The following is a 20,106-nucleotide window of genomic DNA, read 5'->3' on the forward strand; positions in this document are numbered from 1 at the left end:
TATCAACCGACCTTTAGAATCCTGAGATTCCCAACTGTAACAGGTTCTTGCATATTCCTGGTTTAAAGTCTCGGATAAAACAGGAATATTATGAGAATATTTTCCATCACTGGTAGTTGGAAAATGACACAACATGGAATATGAATAACCACCATAAGTATAGGTAAATGAGATATTTCAAGAAAAAAGAAAAAGTGCCAATGAAATAGATTAACTGAGAACTTTCTCTTGGTGATGTCTGTCCCTAGCTCAAGAGGTTTTAAGAGAGCTGGATTGCAAGCTTTGGCCATTACCCGAAGAATCGGGACCATGTGGGAGGATATATATGCCTCATCCCTTCAACTTTTGATCTTTTGACCTGAAGAGCAAAGAAACGTATTTTGAAAAATGAGGTACTGACACACAGTTTCTCTGTGGAATATCTTTAAGTAAAGGGAATCTGTGAATCACTGCAAATGAAAAAAAAAGGAGGGAAATAAGGAAACTGAAGTCCACATTGATGCCCTGGGGTTGAAGGGCCCCGAGGTAGAAGATAAGGCGTTCTTCCTCCAGGCATAGGGTGGTGAGCGAGTGGTGATGGAGGCCCAGGATCTGCATGTCCTCGGTAGAATGGGAGGGGGTGTTGAAATGATTGACCACAGGGTGGTGGGGTTGATTGGTGCGGGTGTCCCAGAGATGTTCTCTGAAGCGCTCTGGGGAGACTGGACACCTTCTCGCAACGTAGTGGAGACCGCATCAGGTGCAACGGATACAATAAATGACATGTGAGGAAGGGCAGGTGAAACTTTGATGGATGTGGAAGGCTCCTTTGGGGCCTCGGATGGAGGTTGGAGTGAAGAGAGAGATGCGGGCGCAGGTTTTGCAATTCCTGCGGTGGCAGGGGAAGGTGCCAGGAGGGGAGGGGGCATGTACCTGACCAAGTAGTCATGGAGGGAACGGTCTTTGTGGAAAGCAGATAGGGATGGGGAGGGAACTATATCCCTGGTGGTGGTGTCCATTGGTCGGTGGCAGAAATGTCGGTGGATGGTGCGATTTATGTGGAGGTTGGTGGGGTGGAAGGTTGGTTCTGTCGTTTTGAGGTTGGAGGGGTGGGGTTCGAGGACAGAGATGCAGAACGTGGATGAGATGTGGTGAAGGGGAAATTTCGGTCTTTCAAGAAGGAAGCCATCTGGTGTGTTCTGTGGAGGAACTGGTCCTCCTGGGAGCAGATGCGGCGGAGGCGGAAGAATTGGGAATACAGGATAGCATTTTTGCAGGATGTAGAATGAGAGGAGGACCTGTGGGAGTCGGTGGGTTTGTGAAAAATGTCAGTGTTGAGTCGGTCCTCGTGAATGGAGATGGAGGGGTCTCGGAAGGGGAGGAAGGTATCAGAGATGGTCCAGGTGAATTTAAGGTCGGGTGGAATGTGTTGGTGAAGTTGATGATCTGCTTGACCACCTCGTGGGAGCGCAAGGTGGTGTTGATGCAGTCAATGTAGCAGAAGAAAAAGTGGTGCCGGTGCAACTCCAGAAGATGGACTGTCCATCATAGCCAACAAAGAGACAAGCATAGCTGGGGCCCATGCAGGTGCCCAAAGCTACCCTTTTCGTCTGGAGAAAGTGGGAGGATTGGAAGGAGAAATTGTTGGGGGGGGGGGGGGGGGGAACCAGTTAAGCCAAATAAATAAGAATGTCAGTGGAAGGGTACTGGTGGGGACTTCAGGAGAGGAAGAAACTGAGGGCTTGGAAGCCCTGGTCATGGCGGATGGAGGTGGTGTCGAGGGACTAGATGTCCGTGGTGAAGGTGAGGTGTTGGAGGCCAGGGAAATGGAAGTCTTGGAAGTTGGAGGTGGTGGAGGGCGTGGGTGGAAATAGGACAATATCGGAGGTAGGTGGAGATGAATTCGATGGGGCAGGAGCAGGCTGAGACAATGGGTCGGCCGGGGCGGGCAGGCTTGTGGATCTTGGGTAGGAGGTTAAAAAGAAAATACAAAATCAGGCAGTGCATGGTTCCTGAACTAGGAGGTTGGAAGCTGTGGGTGAGAGATCCCCTGAGATGATGAGGTTGCATGTGGTCGCATGTGGTCTGGGAGATGATGGTTTGGTGATTGGGGGGGGGGGGGGGGGGGGGCGGGTTTTAAGATCATGGTCGAGGGGGTGGTAGGAGGTGGTGCCTTCGAGTTGGCACCTGGCTTCAGCGGTGTAGAGGTCAGTGTACCAAACTACCACTGTACTCCCTTTGTCCACTGGTTTGATAGGGAGGTTGGGGATGGAGCAAAGGACGTGGAGGGCTGCGCATTGGTGAAGTGGTTGGACAGGTTGAGGCAGCCACCAAACTCCCACTGTACCTCCTTTGTCCACTGCGCCAAACTACCACTGGACCTCCACCTCCATTACAAAATTCATGAAGGGATTTTCCTGCTCCTCGGATACTACCTGACCTGGTGTGCTTTTCCAGCACCACTCCAATCTAGACTTAAATTCACCTGGCCCATCTCTGACACTACTCTCCCCTTCGTGGACCTCTCCATCAACGGTGACCAACTCAACACGGACATTTTCTACAAACCCACCAACTCCCACAGCTACCTGGAATACACCTCCTCCCACCCTACCTCCTGCAAAAATGCTATCCAGTATTCCCAATTCCTCCTCCTCCGTATCTGTTCCCAGGAGGACCAGTTCCACCACAGAGCACCAGATGGCCTCCTCCTTTAAACACCAAATTTCCACTCCCACTTGTATTGGAAGGCATCTTCAACCAGCTCATCCACATCCCACATCTCGGCCCTCGAACCTCACCCTCCAACCGCAACAAGGACAGAACCCCCCGGTCCTCACCTTCCACCACACCAACCTCCGCCGACATTTCCACACCTACAAATGGACACCACCACCAGGAATATATGTCCCTCCCCATCCCTATCCACTTTCCGCAAAGACTGTTCCTGCTCCTCGAATGCTGCCTGAACTGCTATGCTCTTCCAGCACCACTAATCCAAAGACTACCTGGTCAGGTCCTAACAAGCCACCCTCCCCTGCCACCGCAGGAAGTGCAAAACCTGCGTCTGCCCACCCTGGTAAATCTTCTCTACATCCTCTCTAAAGCTTTCACATCTTTCCTGTAATGAAGCAACCAGAACTGAACACAATACTCCAAGTGTAGTCTAACCAGGATTCTATAGAGGTGCAGCATAACTTCACGATTCTTAAACTCAATCCCCATGCGAATGAAAGCCAACACACCATCTGCATTCTTAACAACCCAATCAACCTTGGTGGGAACTATGGATATGGATCCCAAAATACCTCTATTCCTCCACACTGCCAAGAATCCTGCCATTAACCATGCATTTTGCATTCAAATTCGACCTTCCAAAGTGAATGACTTTACATTTTTCTAAGTTGAACTCTACCTGCCATTTATCAGCCCAGTTCTGCATTCTGTCAATATCTCATTGCAACCTACAACAGCCCACCACACTATCCACAACTCCACCAACCTTCATGTCATTGCAAACTTACTAATCCACCCTTCAACTTACTCATCCAGCTCATTTATAAAAATCACAAAGAGAGAGGTCCCAGAACCAATCCTTGTGAAACACCACTAGTCACAAAGCTCTAGGCTGAATACCTTCCACCTACTACCACTTGCTGTCTATGGGCCAGTTAATTCTGTAACCAGACAGACAACTTTCCTTGTATACCATCCCTCCTTACTTTCTGAATGAGCCTACCATGGGGAACCTTATCAAACACCTTGCTAAAATCCACGTACACCACATCCACTGCTCTACCTTCATCAATACGTTTTGTCACATCTTCAAAAGAATTCAATAAGGTTTGTCAGACATAATCTGCCCCTCACAAAGCCATGCTGATTACTTGGAAAACCATAGTTTGATTAGAGGTTATCATAAATCCTGTGTCTCAGAACCCTCTCAAAAAACTTTGCCCATCACTGACTGGTCTGTAATTTCCAGGATTGTCCTAATTCCTTTTGTTGAACAAGGGAAGTACATTATTGACCCTCCAATCGTCTGGTACTACTCCAGTAGACAGTGAGGATGCAAAGATCATCGCCAATGGTGCAGCAAACTATTCCCTCGATTCCTGTAGTAATCTATGGTATATCCTGTCTGGCCCAGGGTACAAACCACCCTTATGTTCTTCAAGATTTTCAACACATCCTCTTTCTTAACATCAACTTGTTCCAGCAGATCAGTCTGTTTCACGCTGTCCTCAAATGTCAAGGTCCCTTTCAGCAGTGAATACTGAAGCAAAGTATTCAGTAAGAACGTCCCTTACCTCCTCCAACTCCATGCACAAGTTCCCTCCACTATCCCTGATCAGTCCTAACCTCACTCTGGCCATCCTCTTGTTCCTTATACAAGCATAGAACACCTTAGGGCTTCCCTTAATCCTACTCACTAAAGCTTTATCATGCCCCCTTCTAGCTCTCCCAAGTCCATTCTTCAGTTCCTTCCTCATTCCCTTGTAAACCTCAAGTCCTGAATGATCCTTGCCTCCTCAATCTTAAGTAAGCATCCTTCTTCCTCTTGAATAGATGCCCTACATTCCTTGTCACCCAAGGTTCTTTCAACCTCCCATCTTTTCCTCACCTCAGTGAGATAAACCTGTCCAGCACGATCAGCAGTTGCTTCCTAAACAACCTCCACATTTCTGTTGCGCATTTCCCGGAGAACATCTGTTCCCAATTTAGGCACCCCAGTTCCTGACTAATAGCATTGTAAATTACCCCTTCCCTCAATTAAATATTTTCCCCACACGGTCTGCTCCTAACCCTCTCCATGAGTATAGTAAAGGTCATAGAGGGGTTTTCCCACAGAGAGAGCCGACACCTGGCATGGTTCATTGCCAAGCACCAAATCCAATATGGCCTCCCCTCTAGTCGGCCTATTACATCAGGAACCCTTCCTGGACACCTGACAAAAACTGCTCCATCCAAACTATTTGAACTAAGCAGGTTCCAATCAATATTGGGAAGTTAAGTCACCCATGTTAGTTCTGCACATTTCCAAAATCTGCCTCCCATCTGCTCTTCCATATCTCTGTTGATATTGGGGGGGTCCTGTAGAAAGCTGCCAAATAAAGTGGCTGCTCCAATCTTGTTTCGGACTTCCACCCACACTGACTTTATAGACAAACCCTCCTAGATGATCTCCCTTTCTGCAACCGTGATACTATTGCTGATTAGCCAAGCCACTCCTCCACCTCTTATCTCACCCTCATTCCTTTTGAAATTATCTAAACCCTGGAATATCTAACAACCATTCCTGCCCCTTTGATATCCAAGTCTCCATAATAGCCACAACATAATAGCAGGGATCCGTGCTGGGACCGCAGCTTTTTACAATATATGTAAATGATATAGAAGATGGTATCAGCAATAACATTAGCAAATTTGCTGATGACACAAAGCTAGGTGGTAGGGTGAAATGTGATGAGGATGTTAGGGGATTACAGGGTGACCTGGACAAGTTAGGTGAGTGGGCAGATGCAGTTTAATGTGGATAAATGTCTGGTTATCCACTTTGGTGGCAAGAACAGGAAGGCAGATTACTACCTCAATGGTATCAAATTAGGTAAAGGGGCTGTTCAGAGAGATCTGGGTGTTCTTGTCCACCAGTCAATGAAGGCAAGCATGCAGGTACAGCAGGTCGTGAAGAAGGCAAATAGCATGCTGGCCTTCATAACAAGAGGGATTGAGTATAGAAGCAAAGAGGTGCTTCTGCAGCTGTACAGGGCCCTGGTGAGACCACACCTGGAGTACTGTGTACAGTTCTGGTCTCCAAATTTGAGGAGAGACATTCTGGCTATTGAGGGAGTGCAGCGTAGGTTGACGAGGTCAATTCCTGGAATGGCAGGATTGCCTTACACGGAAAGACTGAAGCGACTGGGCTTGTATACCCTTGAGTTTAGAAGACTGAGAGGGGATCTGATTGAAACGTATAGGCTTATGAAAGGACTGGACACTCTGGCAGGAGGGAACATATTTCCGTTGATGGGGGAGTGCCGAACCAGAGGACACAACTTAAAAATACGGGGTAGACCATTTAGGACAGAGATGAGGAGAAACTACTTCACCCAGAGAGTGGTGGCTGTGTGGAATGCTCTGCCCCAGAGGGCAGTGGAGGCCCAGTCTCTGGATTCTTTTAAGAAAGAATTGGATAGAGCTCTTAAAGATAGTGGAGTCAAGGGGTATGTAGATAAGGCTGGAACAGGATACTGATTAGGAATGATCAGCCATGATCATGTTGAGTGGCGGTGCAGGCTCGAAGGGCAGAATGGCCTACTCCTGCATCTATTGTCTATTAGAGGGCTTTGCCCGATCAAGTGCCAAGCTCTCCTCTCAGACTTTCCCCATGCCGTATCTGCCTGTTCACTACCTATTCCATCACCTGATCTATAGCTCAGGTTCAACCAAGATTGATCTCCTGGCTTGACGGTAATGGTTGAGTGGGGAATATACTGGGCGATGAGATCGCAAATTGTGCCGGGAGTACAATTCTGCTGCTGATGGCACACAGCACCTCATGGATGCAGAGTCTGGAGTTGGTGGATTTGCCATTTAGCATTGTGTTAAGTGCCACACAGCTCTATAGAAGCTATTCTCAATGTGAAGGTGGGATTTTGTCTCCACAAGGGCTGTGCAGTGGTCACTCTTGCCAATTGCCATGGTGAGATGTGTCTGGCAGATTGATCAGAATGAGGTCTGTTTCTTGCTCTTGTTGGTTCCCTCACCATCTGCTGTAGACCCAACCTTCAGGATCTGACCAGCACAAACAGTAGTGCTGCTGCTGAGCCACTCTTGGATGGACACTGAAATTTCCAACCCAGAGTAAGATTGTGCCTTTGTAATTCTAACTGCTTCCTCCAAGAATTGTTCAACGTGGAGAACTATCGATTCATTAGCAGAGAGAAGACAGCACATGATAATTAGCAAGAGGTTTCTTTGCCCATGTTTAACCTGAAGTCATGAGACTTCATTGGGTCCAAAGTCCATCTTTCAGACTTCCAGGGCAAGCCCCTCTGCGGGGTCTGTGACAGGACATATCTAGGGATCATGATGGTGGTGTCTAGTACATTGTCTGTGAGGTATGATTCAGTGACAATGACCATGTTAGGCTTTTGCTTGACTAGTCTGTGAGACAGCTCCCAATTTGGGCCCTCACCCCGAGATGTTAGCGAGGAAGACTTTGCAGAGTCAGCAGGCCAGTTTCTGCCAGTCGTTTCAGATGCCTAGGTTGATGCCAGGATGTCAGTCCAGTTACGTTTCCTTCAGAGTTTGTAGCAATTGATCCAACTGAATGGCTTGATTGGCCAATTCAGATAGCAGCACAAGTCAACGACATTGCTGTGGGTTGAGAGTCACGTGAGGTGAGGACGGGTGATTGTCTTCTCTGACTGACATTAATGAACCAGATGGGTTTTTTTGACAAGTTGACAATGGTTTCACAGTCATCAGTACATTCCTAACTCCACAAAAATAGACGGAATTCAAATTCTACCATCTGCCTTGGCAGGGTTTGAACCCAGGTCCCCAGAACATTCACAGAGTTTCTTGATTAATACCTGTAGTCTGAAACATTTCTGGCATTTGTCTGCCTTCAGTGATGTTCATCTCTCACCAGGGACAGCCTAGATAGGTCAATTAGCTGAATGAATTCAGTTCAATGTGTGGCCACTACCCTTAGCTACAGTCAGATCCTAACAGTTTGAGAACAGCATTGCAGCTGCGTTTAATTCGGGGATGTCCATTGTTAACTGTACAGATCTTGTAGCTGTGGACCAGAAGATCCAGATTCTGAGCTCCCAATGTAAGAAAACCCAAACAAAACAGAAAAGAATTCAATTTACCTTCAAACCAGGCTCTGACAGAATTGATCCAGAAGCTGGTCACCATTTTGGAAGCGATGTAAGAACAAACTATCTGACATGCAGAGGCAATGACTGAGCCAAATGATTGCTGGACTATTAACCCGCCCCCCCCAAAAAAAAACACCAGTTAACATTCTGGGGATCCGGATTCCAAACCTGCCACAGGAAATGGTGGAATGAGTTCAATAAGTATCTGGAGTCTAATCATCACAATGATGATATCATTGCCGATTGTCAGAAAACAAACCTATTGGTTCACGAATGTAGTCAAGAAAGAAAACTGCTAACCTTACCTGATCTCTTGTGCATCTTTTCCAGTCGGAAACTTGGTAGAGAGTGCTCCTTCATTACAACGGGAGTAAATGTGCACAAATGAAAATTATTTCCAGTGGAAAGCCCATGATGGGTCATTGCTCTCGGGGTCAACAAGCAGTTAGTTAGCGGTTATATTTTAACCGGGAGAGGAGCAAGAACTATTTCTCTCAGAGGGAAAGAATGACTGCAGAGGCTGGGTCATGAAGTTCATTCACGTCTATGATAGACAGATTTTTAAACAGCAACAGAATTTAGGCTTATGGGGAAAAAGACAGAAAAGTGGAATTGAGCATTATGTCTTATGGTCTTATTAAGTTCTTGAGTATCAAGGATTACCAGGAGAAAGCAGGAGAATGGGGTTGAGAAACTGGTCAACCATGATTGAATGGTGAAGCAGACTTGATGGCTGAATCGTCTAATTTGTGCTCCAATGTCTTATGGTCTTATTATTTGATCAGCCATGACCTCATTGAATGGCAGAGTAAAGCACATGAGTTTTTGTAGTCCATGTTTTTTTTTAAAAACAGATTTCATTCACATTCCATTTCCTTGTTTCTGATCAGTTGCTTAGTCCTCCTTTGTGAAACCATTTTCATAAAACCTCTTTGCAACCTCACATATTTCCTGAAATGCCAATCAATGCTCAAGTTGGGGCAATTCCAGACTTCCACTGTGGTTCAGCAAAACATCCCTCATTCTGTAATCCATCCTCTCAGTATAAACTCAACATTCCATTTGCTTTGCTAGTTACTATCTCAAGTAATGCTTCCTACAAATATTGGCACACCCAAAATTTCCTTGTTCAATTTTCTGAAATGTCAATCCATTTATTGCAACACCTCACAAAAATGCATCCCCTTATCAGCCACAGTTCTGTCCATTCTGATCACCTATTGATTTTGTTTCTGTAATCACAATTGAACTGCATGATGGAGGGTTCTCAAAAGGCTGGAAGACTGATTAATGTTCTTATTGCCCTGTTAATCTACTCAGATCCAGACAGGTTTTATCACAAGAAATGAGAATTAAATGTCTATATTCTTAATTCCATTGCAGGACTTCTCAGTTAATTTGAATGGAAAGAATATGAAGAACTAGCATTTGATTTCCTGAAGGAGTTTGAACAAGACGTCAGAAATCTTGAAAAATCTCTTTCATCAAAAAAAATAAAAAGGTGGATTAATTCAAACATGTTTTACACAGGAATTGGAATGAAATTTTTCTGAAAGCCTTTTTGTACATATTGAACAGTGAGAGGTGCTTAATTCTGAAATTGTTCTGTCTTGCCCAAACTGCACATTGTATAATTCTGGTCTCCTTACCTAGAGAAAGGTATACCATTATACCTGCCGACTCGTGAATACAATAACTGTTCGTTAGACAGATTATATACATGTGCCCATATTGGGAATTTGACCAATTCCTCCAATGGCCCATCTCAGAATCCTGGGATCCTGTTTATAAAAAGGAGAAAGTGAGGACAGCAGATGCTGGAGATCAGAGCTGAAAACGTGTTGCTGGAAAAGCGCAGCAGGTCAGGCAGCATCCAAGGAGCAGGAGAATTGACGTTTCGGGCATGAGCCCTTCTCCAGGAATGAGGAAAGTGTGTCCAGCAGGCTAAGATAAAAGGTAGGAGGGGGGGCTTTGGGGAGGGGCGTTGGAAATGTGATAGTTGGAAGGAGGTTAAGGTGAGGGTGATAGGTCGGAGTGGGTGTGGGGACGGAGAGGTCAGGAAGAAAAGATTGCAGGTTAGGAAGGTGGTACTGAGTTTGAGGGTTGGGACTAAGACAAGGTCGCGGGGGGGGGGGGCGGGGAAGAAAGGAGAAAGAGGGGAAATGAGGAAACTGGAGAAATCTGAGTTCATCTCTTGTGGTTGGAGGGTTCCTAGGCAGAAGATGAGGTGTGCTTCCTCCAACCGTTGTGTTGCTATGGTCTGGCGATGGAGGAGTCCAAGGACCTGCATGTCCTTGTTGGAGTGGGAGGGGAAGTTGAAGTGTTGAGCCACGGGGTGGTTGGGTTGGTTGGTCCGGGTGTCCCAGAAGTGTTCTCTGAAATGTTCCGCAAGTAGGCAGCCTGTCTCCCCAATATAGAGGAGGCCACATCGGGTGCAGCGGATGCAGTAAATGATGTGTGTGGAGGTTCAGGTGAATTTGTGGCAGATATGGAAGGATCCCTTGGGGCCTTGGAGGGAAGTAAGGGGGGAGGTGTGGGTACAAGTTTTGCATTTCTTGCGGTTGCAGGGGAAGGTGCCAGGAGTGGAGATTGGGTTGATGGGGGGTGTGGACCTGACGAGGGAGTCACGGAGTGAGTAGTCTTTATGGAACACTGATAGGGGAGAGGAGGGAAATATATCCCTGGCGGTGGGGTCCGTGTGGAGGTGGCAGAAATGACTACAGATGATACGATGTATATGGAGGTTGGTGGGGTGGTAGTTGGAGGACCAGTGGGGTTCTGTCCTGGTGGCGATTGTCTCAGCCTGCTCCTGCCCCACTGAACTCATCTTTGCATACCTCGACTCGGTCCTGTCCCCCTTAGTCCAAGAACTACCCACCTACATTCAGGACGCCACCCAGACCCTCCACGATTTTTGCTTCCCCGGTCCCCAACGCCTTATATTCACCATGGACATCCAGTCCCTGTACACTTCCATCCCCCATCACGAAGGGCTCAAAGCCCTCCACTTCTTCCTTTCCCGCCGTACCAACCAGTACCCTTCCACTGACACCCTCCTTCAACTGACTGAACTGGTCCTCACCCTGAACAACTTCTCTTTCCAATCATCCCACTTCCTCCAAACCAAAGGAGTAGCCATGGGCACCCACATGGGCCCCAGCTATGCCTGCCTCTTCGTAGGATATGTGGAACAGTCCATCTTCCGCAGCTACACTGGCACCACCCCCCACCTTTTCCTCCGCTACATCGATGACTGTATCGGCGCTGCCTCGTGCTCCCATGAGGTTGAACAGTTCATCCACTTTACCAACACCTTACACCCTGACCTCAAATTTACCGGGACTGTCTCAGACTCCTCCCTCCCCTTCCTCGACCTCTCCATTTCTATCTCGGGTGACCGAATCAACACAGACATTTACTATAAACCGACCGACTCCCACAGATACCTAGACTACACCTCCTCCCACCCTGCCTCCTGTACAAATGTCATCCCATGTTCCCAATTCCTTCGTCTCCGCCGCATCTGCTCCCAGGAGAACCAGTTCCAATTCCATACAACCCAGATGGCCTCCTTCTTCGAAGACCGCAATTTCCCCCCCAGACATGATCGACGATGCTCTCCACCGCATCTCCCCCACTTCCCGCTCCTCCGCCCTTAAGCACCGCCCCTCCGATCGCCACCAGGCCAGAACCCCACTGGTCCTCACCTACCTTCATATACATCGTATCATCCTCCATCCTTTCCGCCATCTCTAAACAGACCCTCCCCTCCCCTATCAGTGTTACGAAAAGGCCACTCCCTCCCTGACTCCCTCGTCAGGTCCACACCCCCCACCAACCCAACATCCACTCCCAGCACCTTCCCCTGCAACCGCAAGAAATGCAAAACTTGCGCCCATACCTCCCCCGTTACTTTTCTCCAAGGCCCCAAGGGATCCTTCCATATCCGCCACAAATTCACCTGAACCTCCACACACATCATTTACTGCACCCGATGTGGCCTCCTCTATATTGGGGAGACAGGCCGCCTACTTGCGGAACGTTTCAGAGAACACCTCTGGGACAGTCGGACCTCCCACTCCCACTCCCACTCCCACTCCCACTCCCACTCCCACTCCCACTCCCACTCCCACTCCCACTCCCACTCCCACTCCCACTCCCACTCCCACTCCCACTCCCACTCCCACTCCCACATCGCCAGGCCATCGCAACACAACGGCTAGAGGAAGAGCGCCTCATCTTCCGCCTAGGAACCCTCCAACCATAAGGGATAAAGTCAGATTTCTCCAGTTTCCTCATTTCCCCTCCCCCCACCTTGTCTCAGTCCCAACCCTCGAACTCAGCACCACCTTCCTAACCTCTCTGCCTCCACCCCCACTCCGGCCTATCACCCTCACCTTAACCTCCTTCCACCTATCACATTTCCAACACCCCTCCCCCAAGTCCCTCCTCCCTACCTTTTATCTTAGCTTGCTGGACACACTTTCCTCATTCCTGAAGAAGGGCTAATGCCCGAAACATCGATTCTCCTGCTCCTTGGATGCTGCCTGACCTGCTGCGCTTTTCTAGCAACACATTTTCAATCTTGTTTATAAATACTGCCATCTACTGACAGTCAGTCATTATATCCCTAACCAAGAATACAGCATTTACTCTTCATTCAAAATTATTCGGCCTCAGTAACATCAAAGTTGGCCTCAAAACACCATTTGTGAACCAGTCATTGTCACTAACAACTTCCGCTGTTCCCCTTGACCCCGATAACATCCCCGACATGACCTAGGCAGACTGGACAAACTGACCCAGCTGGACCCAAAATACCTTCAACTCCCCACCAATCCCAGGAGTCTGCCAATACCTCATTACCGACCCACTACTCCCCTTCACTACCACAGTCCCATTGGAACTGACACTTCCCGCCAATCCATCACCAGCAAAAGAACAACCCCTCCTTTTGCCTAGGCTTTAAACCTTATTTCGACCCAACTCCATTACAACCAAAAGCTGCCCCTGAACAGACACCCCCTAATCCTGCCAACAGGATTAGAATTGACAACCACCTGCATTTCTCCTTCACCACACAATACACAGCTCCACCCCCCCCCACCTCAATAATGTGAAACCCCACCCAAAGTGACCCAGGTAGAACAGACTTCTCCTTCCAGACCTGGGAGCACCGCACCCCATTCCTTGAACCTCTGAACCTGACACTGCCTCTTCAACACATCACCACCTTCCTCTCAACCCCACCAGATCCATCAGCCCCACTCCCCTCCAAATTTGTCCCAGCTGAACCAACATTTCCCCAACTACAAACTGGCCCCCTGATGGAGGCCAAGCTTTTTCTCACTTACCTGACAATATACCACCCCCCACTCCCCTGGAGCCTATCCCCGCTACAATTGATGCAAACTTTCTTTACTCTCCACTCTCGTCGTAACAAAAGGATACAATATAATTTGTTTCTCTAATAGCTTGCTGAACCTGTCCATTAACTTTCTACGGTTCACAAAAAAGGACATTCACGCCATTCTGAACACCAACATTTTCCAGTCACTCACCAATTCAAAACATTCCACTTGTTTATTTGGTCCATATTTTGCTCCCATCACATTTCCCAAAATCCTGTTCCATCTGCCATGTTCCTCTCCACTCCCTCAACCCAATATGGAAGAACTATGTGGTTTTCCAGCCACACAATAACTAGAATTTGGTTCCAGCTCTGGTTGATCGGTCCCTGACAGAGCAGTTCTAATTATTGGATAGTTTCAGATTCATTTCTGACCAATTTCTGGACATTTGTGACATGAGCTTAAAGTCTTCAAACAGTACTTACAGGGGTGAAAGCCAATTGTCCATGGGTGCCATGTCTTTCATTGGGAAACAAAGATTAATCACGACAGCAAAATTTCTCTGTTGTAATTGTTAAAAATGATTTATTCCCACATGGGGATTAAGGAGGATCTGGTGCCAGATATAATTCCAGAATGACCACTCTGTAAATGAGTTCAGTGTAATTAGGATATGTTACAGACCACAAAGTACTGAAGTTGTTACATGTGAAATCATGCAGTGGTCAGATTTCAAATCATTCTCTAACACACTCATTCTGAGCGAGTTCCACACTGAATTATTAAATTACTGGAAAGTGTTTAAACAGACTGTGTTCACCATTTGTAAAAGTTGAGTCTTTCATCACAGCATCTGGAAGAACTCCTGAAGGTTATTTGTTTTGTCGCCGGTTCTCTATAATGGATTTATCATTTCAACTCTATAATGGAGTTAACATTCAAAAACACACTGGGAGCTGCAGGAAGAACAAGACATTTACTGAGTGAACCTGATCACAGGCACACTCAAGGAAATTTCATGAGCTCTGAAGGAGTGGGAAACATGGCCACAGGCTAACGTAATGAGATAGGTACTAAAAATTCTCCATTCCAAGATGAATTCTTGTGAGCAGGAAACGGATTTGTATCCCATCATTACTCATTATAGTGAGCCCCTTTTGTAATGATGTCCCACCTTCATCTGAAAGGTAGTTACACACGAGAATCACGAGGCACCTGATGTTTATTTAAAAGTGACATACAACAGTCACCTTTGTGCTCTTGTGTCGGAGGTCAGAGGTTGCACTTGTTGAACTCTGCAGCACAATGAAAGGGGGCAGGAAAGTGGGAGCTTGCATGGAGGCTCAGGAACAGGAGGGGTAGGTGAGAGGGGTGGAGATGGGTGTGGAGTGGAGTCTGGAGGGGGAAGGATCTTATAAGTAGAACCAGAAAGTGCCAGACACATTCCTCATGCATTTAGAATTCGTCATGAATTCCCAGTCACACTATAGACACCTCAAATTTGAATTGGAGTGGCCCAGGCACCAGGAACCAGAAAGAGGGAAGAGAGTAGAAGCGGTGAACACTGGTTACTGTTGTAAGGAACAACAGGTCAGGATGAAAACTCCACTCTCTACATGGGCAATAGAATATTCCCTTTTCCTGATAATCAGACACTGGACATAGTAGAGGGGATGAGGAGAAAGGTTGTTTCTCAATCCAGTTCAGTGTCACTCAGATTAGTGAGGTTCAGAAACCTGCTGGATCCAGGTAATTGATTTATTGGCATGTGTACAAAGTACAGTGAAGAGCTTTGTTTATGAGCACTACAGGCATATCACAGCAAGGCTCAGAACAAGATATTTAGACGGAGGACTACAGGTAACATTGATCTCTCTTGTACGCCCTGTGCGATGCAGCACACTCAGCATCATTGGAGCCGAGAGTCCATTCAATAGACTTAACTGCACGGAAGTTGCCCCAGAATCTGTTGGTGGGTGCATCATTCTCTATATGGCAGCACCTCCCAATGGTTTAATCTACTTTCCTAGTCTTTCCAGTACAGTGGCATTCTCTGGTGTTTGTACCGCTTCACAGAAAAACTAATTCAAATCAAAAGGACCAGATATTAACGACAGCTTGTATCCCCTGTCCCTATTTGAACCCTCTTGTGACCATGTTCCCTCCTCGGTCACCATGGCCTGGGCAACATCCTTCTCTTCTATTAAAGATAGATGCAAAGTGTTCATTTCACAACTTTGCCATACCACCTCCCTCCTTGTAAATCCTCTCTCTGGTCTCTAATCGGTTCTATTCTTCCTTGATCTCTTATCTCTCTATTGAAGAGTGGGATTCCTCTTTGTTAGCTGCTGGTTTTTGTCATAATGTGCTTTTTTTTTGCCTCACCTCTGAACCTTTAATATGCCAACAGCTTCTTAACTGTATTTTCTGCCATACACCTTATTTAGAAGCACTTTTCTTGCCAATGTTGCTTTCTACCTCCTTTCTGATTGAGGGACTCGATTTTTGTCCTACCTTCTCCTGTTTGGAGGGAACATACTTTAACTGGACCTCAACCATCTCTTTTTGGAAGGTAGCCCATTTCAGTTCCTGGTTTTCCTGCCATCCTCTTTGTTCCAGTCAATCTGACCAGCTTTCTTGTCAAATGTTTTTCTCACCCTGAATTGCTGCATGTCATTCTCCAACACCATCTTGTAGCACCAGCTCCAATGATCATGGTCTCCTGTCTCCTATTACCACTTCATCCAAATTGGCCCAACTCATTTCCAAGGGCCAAGTCCAACAACGTATCTTGGCGAATGAGCGGAGTCAATCCCATGGTGACTAAATGTATTACATTGCTCTAGTCATTTGTAGTCAATGTAATATTGCAGACTGAATACACTGATTAATATGTTTGTTTTAGTTTAGTCATAATCAATTAAACACCAGTTTGTCAGTAAACTTGGTCAGGTTCCATTGTCAGGCTGCAAGAGGATGAGCACAACAACAGTGGGTTCATTGCGTTACAGCTTTTGTTGAATTCCTCTTTGGCTGGTCTGTCCCAGTCATTTGTTGACAAGACAGTGGGACTCACCATCTGAATTTTAAAAATTACTGTAGAGAACAGCAACAGGGAAACCAGTTTATGGCAGCCTAAACCAGCGCAAGTTCTCCTATCCCTTCACATCCACCCCAAATTCAAAATAAAGATCCCAAGAGAGTTTAAGAGTCAAGGAAATGTGAAACTGTGCTTTGATGCAGGAAACAAAATGGGTACAGCAAATGGCATTTTTAATATATTTATTCCAAACAAAATGCTGGTTCAAATCTGGGAGGAGGTTCTGGAACTGCACAAGATGTTAGTGTGACTGCACCCAGAATATTGCTGGACTGAAAGCCATTCCCCACACACTAACTATTTGACTTCATCTCCAATGTCTGTTTGACTGTGTATTTCAGGCATACAATAGGCCAAGTGCTCTCCATTTAATGCAGACTCCTTCTCTGAATTAGTGGAATTATTCCTCTTAAAATCTTCAATACTTCACCACATTCATTTAACTGAACTATGGAAATTTTATTTTTCATGAAAGTCATGATACCAGTGATTTCTCTCCTGCGTAGGAATTGAACAGGAGACAGTGTTGCAATGTATCATCCTGAGAATACTTACCCAATAGTTAGAAAAACACAAGCACACACGGTCTCTAAAGTAGTGGCTTCTTCACTCCATGCAAGAAGCCTGTGAACAAACTGCCTGTTAACAGGAATCCATACTAGGATAGATCATTTCTTCAATCATAGTGATTCCTTATGTGGGGGGGGGGGGGGGTGGGCAGGTCTATAATACAATACTCAGAGGGAAATTGAGAAACAAACTTGTAAGGAGACCTCTGCTATCTGTAAGAATAATAGGGTACTTATGGTAGGGGAAAAAACAAACATCAACTGGGACGAGGGCTGGGGGTTGGGGGGGTGCAGAATTTGTTTAGTGCACAAGAAAATTTGAATGTTTATATGTGCACCTCTAGAGAAAAAGGTGTACAACTTGACCTACTCTTGGGAAATAAGGCAGGGTGAGTAACAGCTGTAGTTGGGGGAACATTATGGGACTAGTGACCATAATTCTGTGAGTTTTGAAATAATGATAAGGATAGACCGATCTAAAAGCTGAAGTACTAAATTGGAGGAAGGCCAATTTTGACAGTATGGGGAGAGATCTTTCAAAAGATGATTGGGGCTGACGTTTACAGGTGAGGAGACATCTGGAAAATGGGAAGCCTTCAAAAGCAAAATAACATCCAGAGACACTATGTTCTTGTTAGGGTGAAGGGCAAGGCTGGTAGGTGGAAGGAATGCTGGATGACCGAGAAAGAATTTGGACAAAAAGGAAGCATATGTCAAGGTATAGATAGTCAGGTTAAAGTGAATCCCTAGAAAAGTATATTTCTATTGCCTGTTACACTGAACAGGGAAATCAGGAAGGCAAAAAAAAATGAGACATGAAATACCTTTGGCAAATAGGGTTAAGGGAAATCCAAAGGTACTCTACAAATATTCAGGACAAAACAGTAACCAGAGAGAATAGCGCTGACCACTGGTCAGGCTCACCAGTCTATAGTTGCCAGGCTTTGCTTATAGCCTTAAGCAATAGCACATTAGCCAACCTTCAGTCTTCCATTAGTTCACGTGGCTGTCAATGACAAATATCTAAGAAAATAAAAAAAAGGGGCCAAGTAATCATACCTGGCTTGCTACAATGCTTGGGAAATACTGGCAATTTATCTACCTTGATAGACTTCCAGCATCTCCTCTTCTCTTCTCTTGGATGAAGACTTTTCAATACAATCACTACTTCGTTTCCTACAAGTACCACAGCGTCCATGTCATTATTTACCGTGGAGAGGGTGCGAGATATTCATTTAGTATCTCACCCATCTTGTGTGGTTCCAGACAGGAGTCACATTGCTCTTCAGTGAGAGCAATTCTTCCCCCTAGTTTCTCTTCTGCCTTTCGTGTACTCAGCCTCTTCAGATTCTCCATAACTATTCAAAGCTACCTCATGTTCTTTCTGATTTCCCTCTTGAAGATATTCTCACTGCTCTTCTACCTCTCTCAGGATTCACTTGACTCCAACTGGCTATGTCTGACATATGCCTCCTTTTTCTTGAGCAGAACCTCGGTTCAGTGTATCCGTTGCTCCCGATGCAGTCTCCTCTACATTGGGGAGACTGGGCGCCTCCTAGCAGAGCACTTTAGGGAACATCTCTGGGACACCTGCACCAATCAACCACACCACCCCGTGGCCCAATATTTCAACTCCCACTCTGCCAAGGACACGGAGGTCCTGGGACTCCTTCACCGCCGCTCCCTCACCAGACGCCTGGAGGAAGAACACCTCATCTTCCTCCTCAGAACACTTCAACCCCAGGGCATCAATGTGGACTTCAACAGCTTCCTCATTTCCCCTTCCCCCACCTCACCCTAGTTCTAAACTTCCAGCTCTGCACTGTCCCCATGACTTGTCCTACCTGCCTATCTCCTTTTCCACCTATCCACTCCAGCCTCTCCTCCCAGACCGATCACCCTCATCCCCTCCCCAACTCACCCATTGTACTCTATGCTACTTTCTCCCCACCCCCACCCTCTTCTAGCTTCTCTCTCCACGCTTCAGGCTCACTGCCTTTATTTCTGATGAAGGGCTTTTGCCCAAAATGTCGATTTCGAAGCTTCTTGGATGCTGCCTGAACTGATGTGCTCTTCCAGCACCATTAATCCAGAACTAAATAAAGCCAAGCTGTAACACAAATAGGAAGGACTCAAGAGGGATATGGGCCAAATGGGATCAGATTGGGATGCCTGGTCAGAGGAGTTTGACCAAAATGCCTGCGTTCTTGCTGTCTGATTCTATTCCCTGTGTATATTAAATACAGATAAAAGGTCAGATGCAAAAAGCCATTTCTCTCTTCAGTGAGACCTCTACCCTGGGCAAGATGAACACAGGGGGGAATCTGGTTTCTCCAAACAGCAACATTCCCATCCTGGGGACAGATTTCACTCATAGCAGCAGGAGGGGGGGGGGGGGGGTACAGTGAGTGAGGGTCAGTGCAGCCTGATTTCCCTGTGCAATACCCTCTCCCTCTCGCCCAGGGGGGTGACAGTGAGTGAGGGTCAGTGCAGCCTGATTCCCCTGTGCAATACCCTCTCCCTCTCACCCAGGGGGGTGACAGTGAGTGAGGGTCCGGCTGGTGTGTGCTCACCTGATGAAGGTGGTCTTGCCGGTGGAGTACTGACCGACCAGCAGCAGCATGGGCTTGTTGTCGAAATCCGCATTGTCCAGGGCGGGCGAGTGGAACTCGTGGAAGCGGTAATGTTCCTCCAGGGGAAGCAGCTTGCTTTTGTAGAGCTTCTTCAGGCCGTCCGTCACCGTCTGAAATACCTCGGGATCCTTCTTGCCGCGGTCATGCGCCCCCAGCCAGCTGAACATGCTGCCGGATAACCTGGGAAAATGTAAACCCAGACTAAAGCAGCAGTTTACAGCGACAACAATAACCTCCTTAAAGCCCGAAGCCCGTCCCTCCTCCTGAAAGTCTCCCCCGAAGCCGCTCCGCTTTAAGGAGCCGCAGCTCGAGACAGCTCCCGCCCCCGCGCGCCGTCCTCTTCCAGTGACGTCAACCAACGGCTTCATCCTGCACGCGCGGGTCGGGGGAAGCGGGAATTAGGCCGTTCAGCCCATCCAGTCTGCTCCGCTATTCAGGCGTGGCTGATAAGTTTCTCGACCCCATTCTTCCTGTCACCGTTGACAGTCAAGAACTTCGCCATCTCCGTCTTATCTCACTGAACTAGCCAGTTTCACCGAGCTTACTTGACTAAATCAACTAACCAGCTTCATCTAATTAGGC

At 46.9% G+C, this 20,106-nt stretch overlaps 1 protein-coding gene across 1 annotated transcript; it reads right to left on the minus strand.

Moving 5' to 3' along the window:
• Positions 1-301: 301 nt before the first annotated feature.
• On the minus strand, positions 302-19,892 carry LOC140454011 (EH domain-containing protein 3-like). The gene is made up of 2 exons (XM_072548940.1): positions 19,465-19,892; positions 302-358 (listed from the first exon to the last, which is right to left on the minus strand). Exons 1-2 carry the CDS (start codon positions 19,890-19,892, stop codon positions 331-333), a joined length of 456 nt encoding a protein of 151 aa, XP_072405041.1. The 3' UTR covers positions 302-330.
• Between the last annotated feature and the right edge of the window lie 214 nt (positions 19,893-20,106).

Source organism: Chiloscyllium punctatum, chromosome 3 (assembly GCF_047496795.1).
Source record: "Chiloscyllium punctatum isolate Juve2018m chromosome 3, sChiPun1.3, whole genome shotgun sequence".
NCBI lineage: Eukaryota > Metazoa > Chordata > Chondrichthyes > Orectolobiformes > Hemiscylliidae > Chiloscyllium > Chiloscyllium punctatum.

Bases quoted from the DNA above. Each gene is read 5' to 3' on its own strand.
- LOC140454011 (XM_072548940.1), bottom strand. From the start codon at position 19,892: ATGAAGCCGTTGGTTGACGTCACTGGAAGAGGACGGCGCGCGGGGGCG. The intron at 359-19,464 runs GTGAGCACACAC...TTTGCTCTTCAG, and splicing joins GGCAAGACCACCTTCATCAG to GTCAAAAGATCAAAAGTTGA.